Genomic DNA, 14,631 nt, shown 5'->3' on the forward strand with positions numbered 1-14,631 from the left:
CATTTTTTGACCTTTGGAGAGTTTAAAGGCCTTTCCTGAATAGATGATGTCTGAGTAGTTGCCTGAATTAAGAGAAGGAGCTTTCAAAATCCATCTTATCATCAATGAGTCATCAATCATCAACAAATCATCAATCATCAATGAATCATCAATCAGTCAAATAATTATAGCAAAATTACAACAATAATTTAAATGTTTACTAGATGCCAGATACTATGCTATGTTCTTCTGGATTGTATTTCACATAGCTCATAAAATTGTCTTCCGAAGTAGCTATTATTGTTTTTCTCAGATTATAGGTGAGAACATTAAAACACAAAGGTTCTAAATAACTTGCTCAAAGATGCTGTTAATAAGTAAAAGAAATGAAAATGCCAAAGGCAAAAAGACAAACTATGAGGTTTAAAATTAGGAGTTTGCTAATGAGTGGATATAGAGAATCTATTGTAACAGTACCAACCAGCCATAAGGAGATCAGACAGGAAGTCATGGTGGCCAGAATTGAAATAGGAGAGGAGACACAAATTACAGATTTATCAGTTTATAAATCTATTAATTAAAAAAAAAAACAGGAGCCATACTATCACTTAAGAATGCATCTCTAAGTAAGAAGAGTCATGGTTTAAAAGAGAATGCTGAGGAAGCCCTCCACTTAAGAGGAGACAAGGTAAGCAAGCCCGCAGAGACCTTAGGAACAGCCTCCCAGTGTCCTCTAGAAATGTCATAGTCTTTCCTACCTGTGAGTCTTTGTACAAGCTGCTTCTCTCATCTGTGTTATCATCTCCCCTCTCCTTTTCTTCTACTAAATCTCATCTGATCTTTTCAGATCCTTCTCTAACATTCTTCCCTGAGCACTCCTATTCCCAGAAAAATGGTTTGTTCCATAAAATCTATTACATGTCCCATCTTGATCATGATTCAATTGTTATTTTCTAGCTGTTTCCCCACTCTGGTCTTATATGTCAGACTAATTATAAGCTTCTTAAGAGCAAGGGTCACTGCTAAGTTTTTTCTGGTATACCTCGCAGTTCTAGAATTGGACCCATGGTAGGTATTCACTAGCACGTAAAGATCAGTAGTTGTTGAATGACTCCCCAGTGTTGCGTGCAAAGAGTGATTCATAGGTTCCAATATATGCAAAATAGAGCCGGTTTAAACCTATTGTCCCAGTGTAGTTATTAATAGTGCCTTTTTGCTGTCAAAACTGACACCATTTGGACTGTAAATTATGTATGGTCACTCTATTGATAGTATAATCAACATGTATTTTTTAAGTCTAATATTTTTAAATAGTACTATTTCCAAAATAGGCATCAAGTTTTTTTGGGGAGTAAGGCATATTAAGGTATTTGGGCACACTTTTAATATGAAATGATGTGTCATTCCAGATGTCTCCATTGTTAGTGGCCTGTTGCTCAATTGACAGATGTCATAGTTCATTATGTAGTCACAGTTTTTTTTAAGAACCATTAAAATCCTCCTCCCTCTCTCTCCACATACGTGTATGTGTCTGTGTGTGTGTGTTATATTTTATATACCATTATATATGAAATGTATCATATATATTATATAGTTCTAATCTAGAATTTTATAAATGTTAAGGACTTTTTCATATTTGTTTTAAGGACAACCATTTTGAGTAAAGAGTAATGTGATTTTCCCAATAAGTGGAATTATAATTTTTGTATGTTTTCAGGGGAAAAAATTCAGTTATCATTTATGTAATAGAAATAATCTATCATACTTAATGAACAATGATATGAATAAAGAGTAAAGAAAAATATAGATTATTAAACTTGATTTAATACAATTTCAAAAATCATCAGAAATCAATAGTAAGTTTTATCTTTACTTCTGATTATGTAGTTTGGATTCCAAATAATACAAATTCACGAGTTGACCCCAAGTCCCCATCTAATACTTCTCTGTTAAGATCTTGCAGCTAGGCAGCACAGAAGGAACTAGATACCATTCTTTTTTGTGACCCATACACTCTCCAAGGACCATTCCCAGTTCCCTCAATTCCCAGGACGAAACTGCATGAGTCCTGGGGGAGTAGTTTATGTGTGCCTTGGCTAATCTGTGTTTACTAGCACAGCACAGAGGTGCACTGTCTCAGAAAATAGTTATAAATCACACTTCTTCCATCATAAATATGCATTTATCTTTAGAATATATCACCAACTGAGTCATTTTGATGTAAATATTGCACCTCTTAAATATAATGATGATAATAGAGGCTGTGAATCTACAGATTTGCACAAGTACTCTCTTTTCAATAACTGAAAATATTTAAATAACAGAAGCTTTAACATCCTATGGGGAGTGGCAGACAGACTTGTCAACAGAGTGGGACTTACAGAAGTTGTGACTGTTTTCTCAATAATGAATAAAACACTCACCAGCCCTTGTCAGGAAATGACTGCATTTTCTAAGTTCGTGTGTTCCAGCTATACTGTGACCAGCAGCCTGAAGTGACTGACAGCTTCTTAGCTCCTCCAAGGCCTGTCATCACAAACAGAGGGCTCCATGGCAAAGGGCTGGCAACAACACAAGGCAGGACAGCACCTTTAGATTTCTTCCTTCAGTCAAAAGACCTGCTGGAGTCATCCAGCTTTCTGACTAGTCAAGGGAGGTGGAGGTAGGAGGTGCCTGAGAGCTCAGAGACTTTATCTGATGGGTGGTAATCTGGTGGTACTGCCATTCTTTACTTTTTGGCATCCTTGTTTGGAAACTGTCTCCATTGGCTATAATTTTACTTGAAGATTAAAGCACAGATTTTTATATGTATCTTCTGTTCTCTGAATGTAAAAATTATAAAATACACCTACATTCACTCCTAAGTGGCAGTATTGTAATTCAGCAGATTACTGTTTTTCTCTGAAACCTGGAGTCGAACCGTCTTGAGCCGGAAGGCATTCAAACTGCTGTTTTTCCCTTAGCTGTATTTCTCTATAAGCATCTAATTGTTTCAGAAAGTGATGTACAGTATGCAAAAACCAGAATCTAATGCAAATAAGTCTGTATGGCACTAAAGCTAACAGGTGTTCTCATTAATGTAAGTAGACATGGAACAATTCTTGAATGTTTTATAAACACTCAAAATCATTGCCAAATATGTTACAATAGCATAGATGTACTTACATACTGCAACATCTTTTATTCTTATTGTGCAACCTCAGCACTTATTAATAGAAAGACTTGTGTGAGTAATAATCTAGTGGCAACAATTCTTTCTTCTGCTTAGGTCACTGTATTTTAAAATTAACTATCTAAATAAAATTATTAGTAACATAACTACTGATACCTCCCACCATAGTTTGTTTGTTTATTAGTATTAACAGTTTTTAGTGAAATTAATGACTGAAACAATTACAGATCAGCAATAAAACACCTTTGCCCTTTGAGGTTCTCTAAAAGTTCTGCCATTAATCCTTTAAAATTCTAAATTTGTGTTAAATTTTCCATACTGTCAATTCCCAACTAGAATGTTCCAACCATAGGGTGATATATTTAGATGGTGTAGTATAGTTTATCCCATAACACATGGGTAGCTTGGGAATATAATCAAGAACATTATTTTCTATGTCTGCACTGAAATACAGACAGCTCTTGGTTTTTCCTGGCCCCTCCAAGTTTATAATCCTGTTTTCTGAGGTTCGGGACTTGTTGATTCATGGAAAAATACAGTCTTCAGGTGGCTGAACTCAATCTTCACAATTATTTATCTACTATACTCTGATGAAGCATGATCAATAAATGTCAAAAATATATTAGCTATATTACCTGAAAGAATGAAATTGCATTTCAGTCTTCAAATGTTTATTATAATGGAAGATGAGTTAAATAAATTATGCCATATCAACCAACAGAATAGTATGCATTCGCTAAATGAATAAGGTAGGTAAGGTTTATATATTTATAATTTTCTTAGTGTCCCTATGCGTAGGTTGTTCAGCAATGGCAGACAAGTGCTGTTGGCCTCAGGGTTATGGTAGCATAGTAGGGGAATGGAAAAGTCAACAGGGCATTGCAAAGTAGATCAACTGGTGTTGTGACAAAGGGAGGTAGGATAGCATGAGAGCCTTTTGGGGGGTGACACCTATTTCACAGAAGCCTTTGCCAGAAAAGTGACATCAAAATTGATTTAAAAGATATGATAGAAGAAGTCAGAGGATTCTAGGAAGCAGAAACAACCTGCTATAAGGGAAGAAATGAAAATTAGTATAGGACAGCTGGGGGACAAAAAGATTTTCAGTATAACCGGATTGTCGAGATGTAGAGGGAAATGTGGAACAGGGGAACTGCAGAGCAGGTAGGTGCCAGAGCACGCAGGGTCTGGCAGGCCTAATTAAAGAGTTTGCACTCCACTGCAACAGCTGTGGGGAACCTCAGAATGATATCAAGCAGACGAAAGGGATGATCAGTTCCAAATTTCAGAGAGATCACTGTGGCTGCGATATGGAGTATGGAATGAAAAAGGAAATACGGATGAGATGGTGGAAAAGGCAAAGGGTATTTTAACTAAATCCACATGGTTGATGATGGTATTTAAATAGTTAAATTCAGAAAAGATTTCACAAGTGTTGTGTTGCCTTTTTGTTGCATATTTTGTTGGATATTTTCATCAAAATATCCAACAAGAACATCTTAGAGGAAAAATTTATTTTTGGCTGGAGGTTTCAAAGGATTTAGTCCATGTTTGCCATTTCATTTCTTGAACCTAAGGTGAGGCAGACCCCCCATGGTGGAGGGGCAGAGCAGAGGAGCTCTGCTCAGCTCATGGCAGTCAGAAAGTGAAAACAGAGGAAGGAGCCAGCCACAAGATATAGTCTTCAAGGGTATGCCCCCAACGATCTACTTCCTCCAACCCATGCCTCACCTGCCTATAATTTTCATTAATCCATCAAATGGATTAATTAATTGATGATAAAGCCCTCATGATTCAATCATTTTCTAAAAGTTCCATCTCTCAACATTGCTGCTTTGGGGACCAAGCTTTAAACACATGAGATTTTGAGGAACATTCCAAATCCATACCATAAATTATACATGATATTTTCATTAAAATACAAACACATACGCAATATTTATTAATGGATCCAAAAGGTATGAAAGGAGAGAAAATAGTTCAGTATATACTGGGGAAAGAGGGATTCTGCATTGATGTTACACTTTCGAATTTTAAAAAATCTTCAAATGAGACTTATTTAAATAATAATAATAATAAAATTATTTCAATTTGATAATGATTTAGGTAGCAGATGCCCAAATTTCATGTATCTAGATGAGTAATTGAGCACAGTGACTAAAGCTCAGGATAGAAGTGGCAGCAGGAGTGGCTGACTGGTGAATACCAGTAGCCTAGACCTTGGATGCTGTATTTAACTGGAGACAACTGTTCCCCCCAAGTTTCAAAATTAAGAGCCATAAAACTCTATGTTCATATCTTTTTATAACAACTGCTTCGATTAGTCACTTTTTCAGTCCTTTTTCATATGAGCACCACAGGCAAAAGTTTGGGTGTAACTGACTGCAAAACTGTGGAAACTGCTAAACTATCTACTAATTACTTGGATAGTATTCTTTCATGAATATTGAGAAGACTCTTTCTCAGTACTTAAAATATTTTAGCACAGATAAAAGAATGAACACAAAATTTGCTTGCTCATCTGACGAAAATCTGAGTGTAGACATTTCATTAATAAACAGAAAGGTAGATTCAGCAAATGACATGAAGTGTAAATGTTCACTATAGGGCTAATTTTATTGTGCAGAACAAATCTCTGATGTAGGAATGCATGGACCAAATTATTTGGGTGTCAAAGGTACAGCTCAATTTCAATTAAAAACCATTGTTTTTTAAAGGTTGGCCTTAAACCTTATATTTCAAAATGCTCTTGAGATCTGTCGTGTACATAGCTCAACATTTGTTTACTTTCCATTAAATAAGAAATTGCTTACATGGGCAGGTTATGTTGATATGATGACACCACTGAGGTTTCCAATAAATGTACATGCAAATCAATCAACCCAAACACATTGAAAACATATCCAATAAACATCTGGAAACTAATGAACACACATTTGTTAACACAAGGGGAGTTGTGGAAATGCAGGATCCATTGGTGACCCAGCTTATTTAGTAGCATGTGGATTTAGGAACATTTCACAGAGTCAGAAGAAACAGGGTAATTATAACATAAGGTTCAACATCTTTAGATATGTAGAACATTTTCCGTTGCTTAAAACAAATATTCCCTAAGAAAGTATAAAACATTTTTCTGACTTGCAAAGTTTTTGCAGTCTATCATTTAAATTACTTAAATAAAGGGAGCTTTACTGCTCCCCAAAGCTGAGAATATAACACCCTCCATGCATATTAGCTTGATCTTCTTGACAGACCAGAGAAGTGTTTGTGTGTGCCAATTAAAACAAAAATGGGTCCCTCGTGGCTTGTTCCTCACACAACTTCTGAAGACTGCTATCATTGTTTGCTGGGGTAACCCTGGATAAGGCCACTATCCAAAGTAAACAAACTTTTTTAAACTTTCATGACAGATGGGGGTTACAAATGGATTTTAATAAGAAAGTTGCCAAAACAACTTTTTTTTTTAATAATCAGTATATATTTATTTAACATCTAGCAACATTGGGAACACAAGGCAGTTACTTTCTCACAAAATGCTTTAACAAATAACATTTTTGGAAAGACAAATTGAAGACCTTTTCCTTGAAGCTAGTTTTATGTTAACTTTGGTCTGAGATTTTTTTTTTTTTTTTAAAGTTAGAAGTTCTTCAAGCAGACTGTAAATTGTAGACAGCAATGCAGTCCAATAATGTAATTCCTTTGGTGGCCATAAACACCTTTGAAAACAAGTAAGATAACGATTAATATAATCATGACAGTCTTCATTTGATCAGCTGTATCAAATGTAGAGTGATGCAAGATGAAAACAATGTGAATCTGGGTTTTTTAAAGCATTATTGCTTTGATTTTAGGTTTTGATATCTCATTATAATGTAGCCAAAATATATATCCACATTTTATGCTGTGGGTATTAAATAAAGATATGGCCAAAATTAATAACATAAAAATAATTCATACTCACATCAAATAAAGTTAGTATATTTTGACATAACTTTTTATTTCTACTTAATTTAATTCAAATGTAATGATTTCATCATGAAGTCCAAAGTATCTCCAAATATAATAATAATTAAATTCCATTCCCCTTATCCACTTATTTCTAAAACCATTGTAGCCATATCATTTAACATGTTTTAGGGCTCTTAGGACATTTGGTAAATTTTATTATATATTTCCTATATATAGTTTCAATTTCATTAGAATGGAGTAACTTTCCTTAAATTCTTAGTCACAGACTGATTCTAAGCAAATTGTGAAAGAGATTTGTTCAAATGTAGGATTGTTTTAGTCCTTTTTAGGATTTGAAGACTTTTTGAGGTGTCTCAATTCTGCCTGAAACTTTTTTGTTGTTTTTTTCACAGCAAGAGAATGGTTGTTTTGGAAAAATAAAAGAAAGAAAAAAATCAAAATAGGGATATTAGGTGATTTTTTTTTTTTTAAGTTCTGCTGTCTTTAGCATAATACCAAGGAATGAATGACTTGGTCTAAAGTCAATATTCCAAATTTCACAACTGAAACCAAATCATCATGGCCTTTTCATATACATTCACATTGTCCTTAACCGTATACCCTCTTTGCTGAGAACTCATGAACTTGAAATCAGAATCTTTGTAATCTCTTAATTCTATCATTTCAATGATGCCAATTTGATACAATGGCATTCTTGTTTTCCTCATTTTCTTCATTTGCAAAATTACTTTATGACAGTGGAAGGAAGCTGCATTTGGAGAATGTTTATTATGTGCTTTGAGATCATTAAAGCTGATATCACTTTGCATAACAAGTGATAGTATTCATATACTTAATATGCTAAAGTTCCAATACAATCAACCTTTAAAGAATAACATATCATGACCAGCAGTTTATATATAATGATGTAAATGTGGCAGCAGTAATTACTCCCTCCTCTGAAATCGTGCCATGAGAGTTGTTTGAGCCGCTCACATTGAGTCTTACTCTAAGTCATTTTCTCTTGTTATTTACGTTTATATGCATATGTTCTATTTATTCAAACAGATTGTGAATTGTTGAGGGTGGGGATAGTTAGCTTCTATCGATGTGCCTTGGACTTAATGGATGCTGAATCAGTCCTTGTGGATGATTAGGGGATTAGGGGGATGATCAGTCATGAACACATTCTCTCGGTCCCCCTGAACACAGAATTATCTGTGGAATTTATTTTGCAATTGGAAGGGTAGTTTATCAAAGAGAAGGAAGCCCAAAGACACTCGTCATCTCTTGCACCTTTGGTAATCTCATAATGTATATTTGAGGTCAACTAGAAAGGAAGAAGTCAACAATACTTACCATTCAAATATATTTTGCTGATGAGATATCTATCTATAACATAAATTAATCCATTGAGCATTATATCCACTTGGTTATTATCTATAAAAGACTGGCAATGTCTAAATTAAAATATTGCAATGTTTAGTCTGTGGAGCTGCAAATAGTTTTAATTTGAATCTTCTTTCTTTTTATTTGTTCCATTCTCTACAGTAAATTTCTATTACTCATAATCAGGAAAAAATGTTCTATAAGGAATTTGTTCCAATTCTAATATATGAATCTTTGAAAATTTTAATAGCATAAATGCCATTCTACACATTAGCTTCTCATTTAAATAAAATTCTGAGACCACAAAAATCTTACTGCTGCAATGAATATTGGTAAGGTAATATTTAATTGACAATATTATAAATATAAACACTACTCTTAAAATGACAGTAATTACAAATATAAACGCTACTCTTAAAAAATATTTTAAGACATGTTCAATTAACCCAGTAATTTCAATTTAATTTAAATCTTTTTTTTTTCCTCTACATCTCTTATCTGGAATATTGGAGCTTGCCTCCATCTTCAGAGGAACCACAAGGACTCAGACCAAGGTTCCAATCCAAAGGGAAAGTATTGTTGCTAATACCAAAAAAGCTTTAAGGAATGTGTCTATTCTGTATGTTTTTCAGTGGATGTACTTATGCAATTCTTGTATATGGATCAATCTTTACTGCATGCTCTCAGACCATTAATCTCCAGGATATATAAAGAACTCAAAAAATTAACACCAAAAAATCAAATAAGCCAATCAATAAATAGGCTAAGAAGAAATACAGTCAATCAACAAATATATGAAAAATGTTCAACATCTTTAGCAATTAGAGAAATGCAAATCAAAACTACTCCAAGATTTCATCTTACTCCCATCAGAATGGCAATTATCAAGAATACAAGAATGTAGGGGGGAAAAGTACACTCATACATTGCTGGTGGGACTGCAAATTGGTGCAGCCATTGTGGAAAGCAGTATGGAGATTCCTCAGAAAACCTGGAATGGAGCCACTATTTAACCCAGCTATGCCACTCCTCAGCTTATATACAAAGGACTTAAAATCAGCATACAACCATGATTCAGCCACATTAGCGTTTTAGCAGCTCAACTCACAATAGTTAAACTATGGAACCAACAAAGGTGTCCATCAACAGATGAATGGATAAAGAAAATGTGGTACACACACACACACACACACACACACACACACACACAATGGAATATTACTCAGTCTTAAAGAAGAATGAATTATGGCATTTACTGATAAATAGATGGAGCTAGAGAATATCATACTAATTGAAATAAACCAATCCTAAAAAACCAAAGGCCAAATGTTTTCTTTGATATGTGAATGCTAATTCACAATAAAGGGTGGGGGCAGCTAGGGAAGAATAGAGTTACTTTGGATTAGGCAGAGGAGAGTGAAGGGAGGGGAGGGGATAAGTAGGAAGGATAGTAGAATGAATCAGACATTACTACCCTATGTACATATATGACTACAAGACCAGTGTGATTCTACATCATGTACAACCAGAAGAATGAGAAGTTATACTCCACTTATGTATGATGTGCCAACGTGCATGCTACTGTCATGTATAAATAGAACAAATTTTTAAAAATGAAAGATTAAAAAAAAATAATTAGGTGGACCCAATTTAGAGTGAAAAGGTCTGACACAAATTTCCCCACACAGGTACTCAAAAATATTTACTATTGACAACATTCACACACTTTGTTAAGGCTGCTCTGATGCCCTGATATATCCCTTTAAATATGATCTGGTGGAGATGTCTTAAGACATTTGCCAAAAGTAGGCTTCTAAGCAAAATGGAGACCAGCAGTTCTTACCTAAACCCGTCGTGTTTTCTATAAGTTCTTCCTTTATCACTTCACTCCCATATCTATCATGTAAGAAAAACGTGATAAGAGTTCATTAGCATGGCTAAGATCAGATACTTTATCCCTCTTATTAGTACTACATCATTTTATATTGTCATCATATGTTGTTCAATCACAAGGTTTAGTCAAAGCTCACATTTCTTACTGATGACATTTTCCCCCAAGAGTGTTAAAAATTCAATTGTTCAAAGTGCAAATACATTCAGCAAGCCACTTATCAGAAATCCTAAAGAGGTAATGTGAAAAAGTGGATCGAGAACCCTGAATTAAAGGGACTTTACCAGTCAAAGATTCTGCAACTACTTTCCTATGACTGGAATGGAGCAGAACAAAGTCAATTACTGAGTGTAATTAAGAAGTGGATGCATTTAAACTGTAGAGTGCAGTAGCAGACTTCTCCAGACTGCCTAGTAACTCAAAAGATTAGTGGAAAGACAGAGGAAAGGATGTGAACTGGATTTCTCTGGCAGTATGATTTGAATGAATTGCATTCCTATAGTTCCCTCATCTCGCTTCCCAAAATGAATTTATAAATCACTTATTATGTATGATTAATGTAATAATATACATGGACAAAGAAACTTTCAAAATACATTTTGCTTCTGATTGTGTTAGCAGTAAAAGATTCCCTTTGCATTGCATAGCATGCACCAAAAATGCTAATGCATTGCTGAAGTACTTATATTTTATCACTGTTTGAATTTACTAGGCCAAAAACTGAACTATGTTGGCTCTCTCATAAACCCTCAGAATACAGTAAATCTAATTATGTTTGTTTCTTGTACTTTAAAAATGTTGCTCCTTTTTATAATTTTAATAATGGCTTATTTATACTGGCAGAGAATTATTATATTAGATTGTACATTGTGCTTGGACTAAATTCATTTCTGTGTATAATACAAATTATGACGTTACACAGTATATTCATAATCAAAATATTTAAACTTAGGATGAAGGTAGAGGTCAAGGACATTACTAGTTTTCTTGTGTTAGTTAGAAATGACCTTATATTTTTAGATTTCTACTTCTGAAGCAATATTTTTAAAAGTAAATATTTGGGAGTCTATTTAAGTAAGGAATAATGCAGTGGTGTTCAGATAATTAGGCAAACATCAGCTTAGTTGTCTTACTGGATATATAAAACAGAGGACTATTTTGAGCCATCCCAAATCTTAAATGCATTTTTTATTTTTAAAGGGAGAAAGAGTGATTAGCCCCAGTAATCTGCCAAATACTAGGGTGGGTAATTAAATCCTATTATTTTCTAATTTTTCACTTATAATTGCATACGCTTTGGACAACTCTCTTTCTTACTGTAGAAGGAACCAGACTTGATATGGGAACTCATGTCACTCAATAAGAGCTGCTTTGCAGTATAATGTTGCAACTCTATAGGCATTTTGTGAAAAATAAATGACAAATGAGTATATGTGCACATGTGCCACCGAAGATTTCTTAAAACCTACAAGATCATTGTCTTTAAATGTTGCCATAAGAATAAGCCATTTGGGGTTATAATTGTCACTTTAATGATAGAGTTTTAAAGATGGCCTCAAGCATGATTTGTGATTTTCTGAACTCGTGCCACATTTCAGCATTCACCTCCTATTTAGAGCAAGCAAGGCTGAGAAGAGTATTTTGAAATGCCAGTCCTCTCAACCTCTGAAGCCTTGCTTGATGTGTGACAGTGGTTGGGAAATGTTCATCTTCCTCTTGCAACAAAAAGTCAATAATACAAAGGGAAGATCTTCACAGTTCAGATTGATGGCCTCATACAAAAAGCATGTCCACACCCAGTCTAATCAAATTCTCCTCAAAGGAGCCCTTTATGTGTGAAATCAAGAGCATTGCTCTGTTTCTATAGGGTCACATCCTTTTCTCACAATTCTGGGGAGAAAAAGATTCACTGCAATGAAAAATGTATAGTTGCATGCTTAAGCATTGCCAACTACTTAACAGCACTGAGAGAAGGAACACTGGATGTTCACTTGATAAATACCCTCTAGGAGAGGTTCAAAGATGTAAATGAACTTTTATTCTAACAAACTCCTTTCGTGGGGAAATTGGTCCTTTACTACTTTCCTATAGATCTTTATGATAGGAAAATAGAAACAGCCTAATGTTATTCATCTGCATGACCTTTTAGAGAAGTCTGCATTAGTCTCTTTGGTAAATAATCTGTTTTAGAGCCCTCCATAAAAGGAAATCAAATATAGGAATACTATTAGATTTGAAAAAGACAAACAGGAAAGAGCCCAAAGTGCAGAATGAATTCTGACACACCCGGGTGCATTTTTCTGAGACTTCTGACTTAAGTGTGTACTGTCTGCATCACTCTGAACTTCCTGCCTTATTTCTCCTGAAGTTGGAGCAATTCAGCTTTAGCCTACTTTGAGTTAATCGTTCTATTAGTAAAACAATAATGTATTTGTTATGACATGAAAAAAAAAAAAAAACAGTTTATAGAGAGTACTTCAAAATGATCCTAGCCTCCCAGTTCCCAGAAAGACAATTACTGGAAGACAAGAAAATATTTCAGTGTATTAAACTCTGTTTTAGAAAATGATCTTTTTTTCAAATGTAAGAGATCTATCTCACATGGTTTTCTCACCTGTCAATATTTTTTTTTTCAGATCACAACAGTATCAGGAAATGAGTTCCTTCTACAGTCAGATATTGACTTCATCATATTGGATTGGTTCCATGCTATCAAAAATGCAATTGACAGATTGGTATGTATTTGTTTTGGCTGTTACCTTTATTAGTTAAAATGTAGTCATTTAAATCTTATTGCTCAGGCATATAACACACGCACATTTAAACAGAGCATATGGACTGAGGGATATTAAGTTCTTTTAAGTTTAAATAGAGTCCACTAGTAACGTTTTTCAGCAGACAGGATTTGTGGGACTAAATGTCATTTAATTTCTCTCTTTCAAAAATGCAGTGCTTTTTTTCTGAAATAACATGGACATTCATTTACTAGAGGTTGTAAAAAGCACACAAGCGCTTAATAACTACTGAGTTTTTACATTTCCAGTTTATGCAGCTTCTAATACTTATTCTGGAAAATAAATATCATTGTACTTAAGGCCATACTCCCTGTTATAATACCAGCAAATAATAATCCTTTGTACTGATTTTTATTGTTCTTCTAACTAGGTTAGATTCTTCTTCTCATGAAAATTACACATCTAGAGCTTCATGAAATTATCTTCAATCACACAGATATGTTTTTAAAAGAATCAAGTTATTTAAAACTACTCATTTCATACTTACTCTAATTTAGCTCACTAATATTTGTAAAATCTTGAGGAGAAAATATTCTTGAGACTTTTTAGTATGTTTTGCAATAAGAAAATACATTCTCTGTGTGATTTTGCTGATATTTGGTTAAGTTTTGAATGTTAGTATTTTGAGATCAAAACTTGAAAAAATAAAATAACTTTTCCCTCTTTATTAATATAGTCTCCATAAACACACAAAGAACACATAAATTGTTGTCTTTCAAAAGAATGGACTCTGGGACCTGACTGCCTGTTTGAACATTGGTTCCATCATTTACTAGCTGTGGGGCCTGAAGCAGATTATTTTCTCTTTTGGCCTCAATTTTTTAATTAGTAAAAATAATGGTGACTACCTCATTGGATTCCTGTGATGATTAATTGAGTTAATGCATGGGTGCTTGTAATAATGTGCAACATTTAGTAAGCACCATGTGCATATATGATCTATTATTAAATTTTAACATAGAGTTTAGCATAGAGACCTTATCTTAAAATAATTACCATTTCAAACATTCCTTTAAATCTAATATCAAAATAGAATCAAAACTATTTAATGAATCCTTTCTTCATATTAAAATTATTGAGTCTAATTGTCTACTGTTTCCAGCCAAGGGATCCAAGTTGTCCATCAAGAAACCTGGAATTATTCAAAATCCAGAGATCCTCCAGTACTGAATTGCTAAGTCACTATGATAGTGATGTAAAAGAACAGAAACCAGAGCACAGAAAATCTTTAAGTGAGTATTTTCTTTGACTTGCTCATTTTAACTTTGTCTAAATGCAATGCTTATGAAATATAAATGCATCAAAATGAGATTTAAGCCAAACTCATACTTCTCATGGAAGTTTTGTAGCCATTTCTTGGCCAGGGATTCATGCACTGGAGGGCAGTCTGGGCACTTTGCTAGCATCATTGTTGGTAATGCCTTTTGAGAAAATAATTATTCCAAGGTCATGGTCTC

The 14,631-nt window shown here is 34.1% G+C and overlaps 1 protein-coding gene across 4 annotated transcripts in view; it reads left to right on the top strand.

The window, feature by feature from the left end:
- The window catches only part of ARHGAP15 (Rho GTPase activating protein 15), a 631,777-nt gene that overhangs the window by 318,872 nt on the left and 298,274 nt on the right, over positions 1-14,631 (top strand). For all 4 annotated transcript variants that reach the window (XM_079135673.1, XM_079135674.1, XM_079135675.1 and 1 more), the window contains 2 exons: positions 13,016-13,114; positions 14,277-14,406. In XM_079135673.1, the coding sequence (XP_078991799.1) occupies positions 13,016-13,114; positions 14,277-14,406 (229 nt within the window). The remainder of the gene's footprint in view (positions 1-13,015; positions 13,115-14,276; positions 14,407-14,631) is intronic.

Source organism: Sciurus vulgaris (genome assembly GCF_902686455.1).
Source record: "Sciurus vulgaris genome assembly, chromosome: 3".
Lineage (NCBI taxonomy): Eukaryota > Metazoa > Chordata > Mammalia > Rodentia > Sciuridae > Sciurus > Sciurus vulgaris.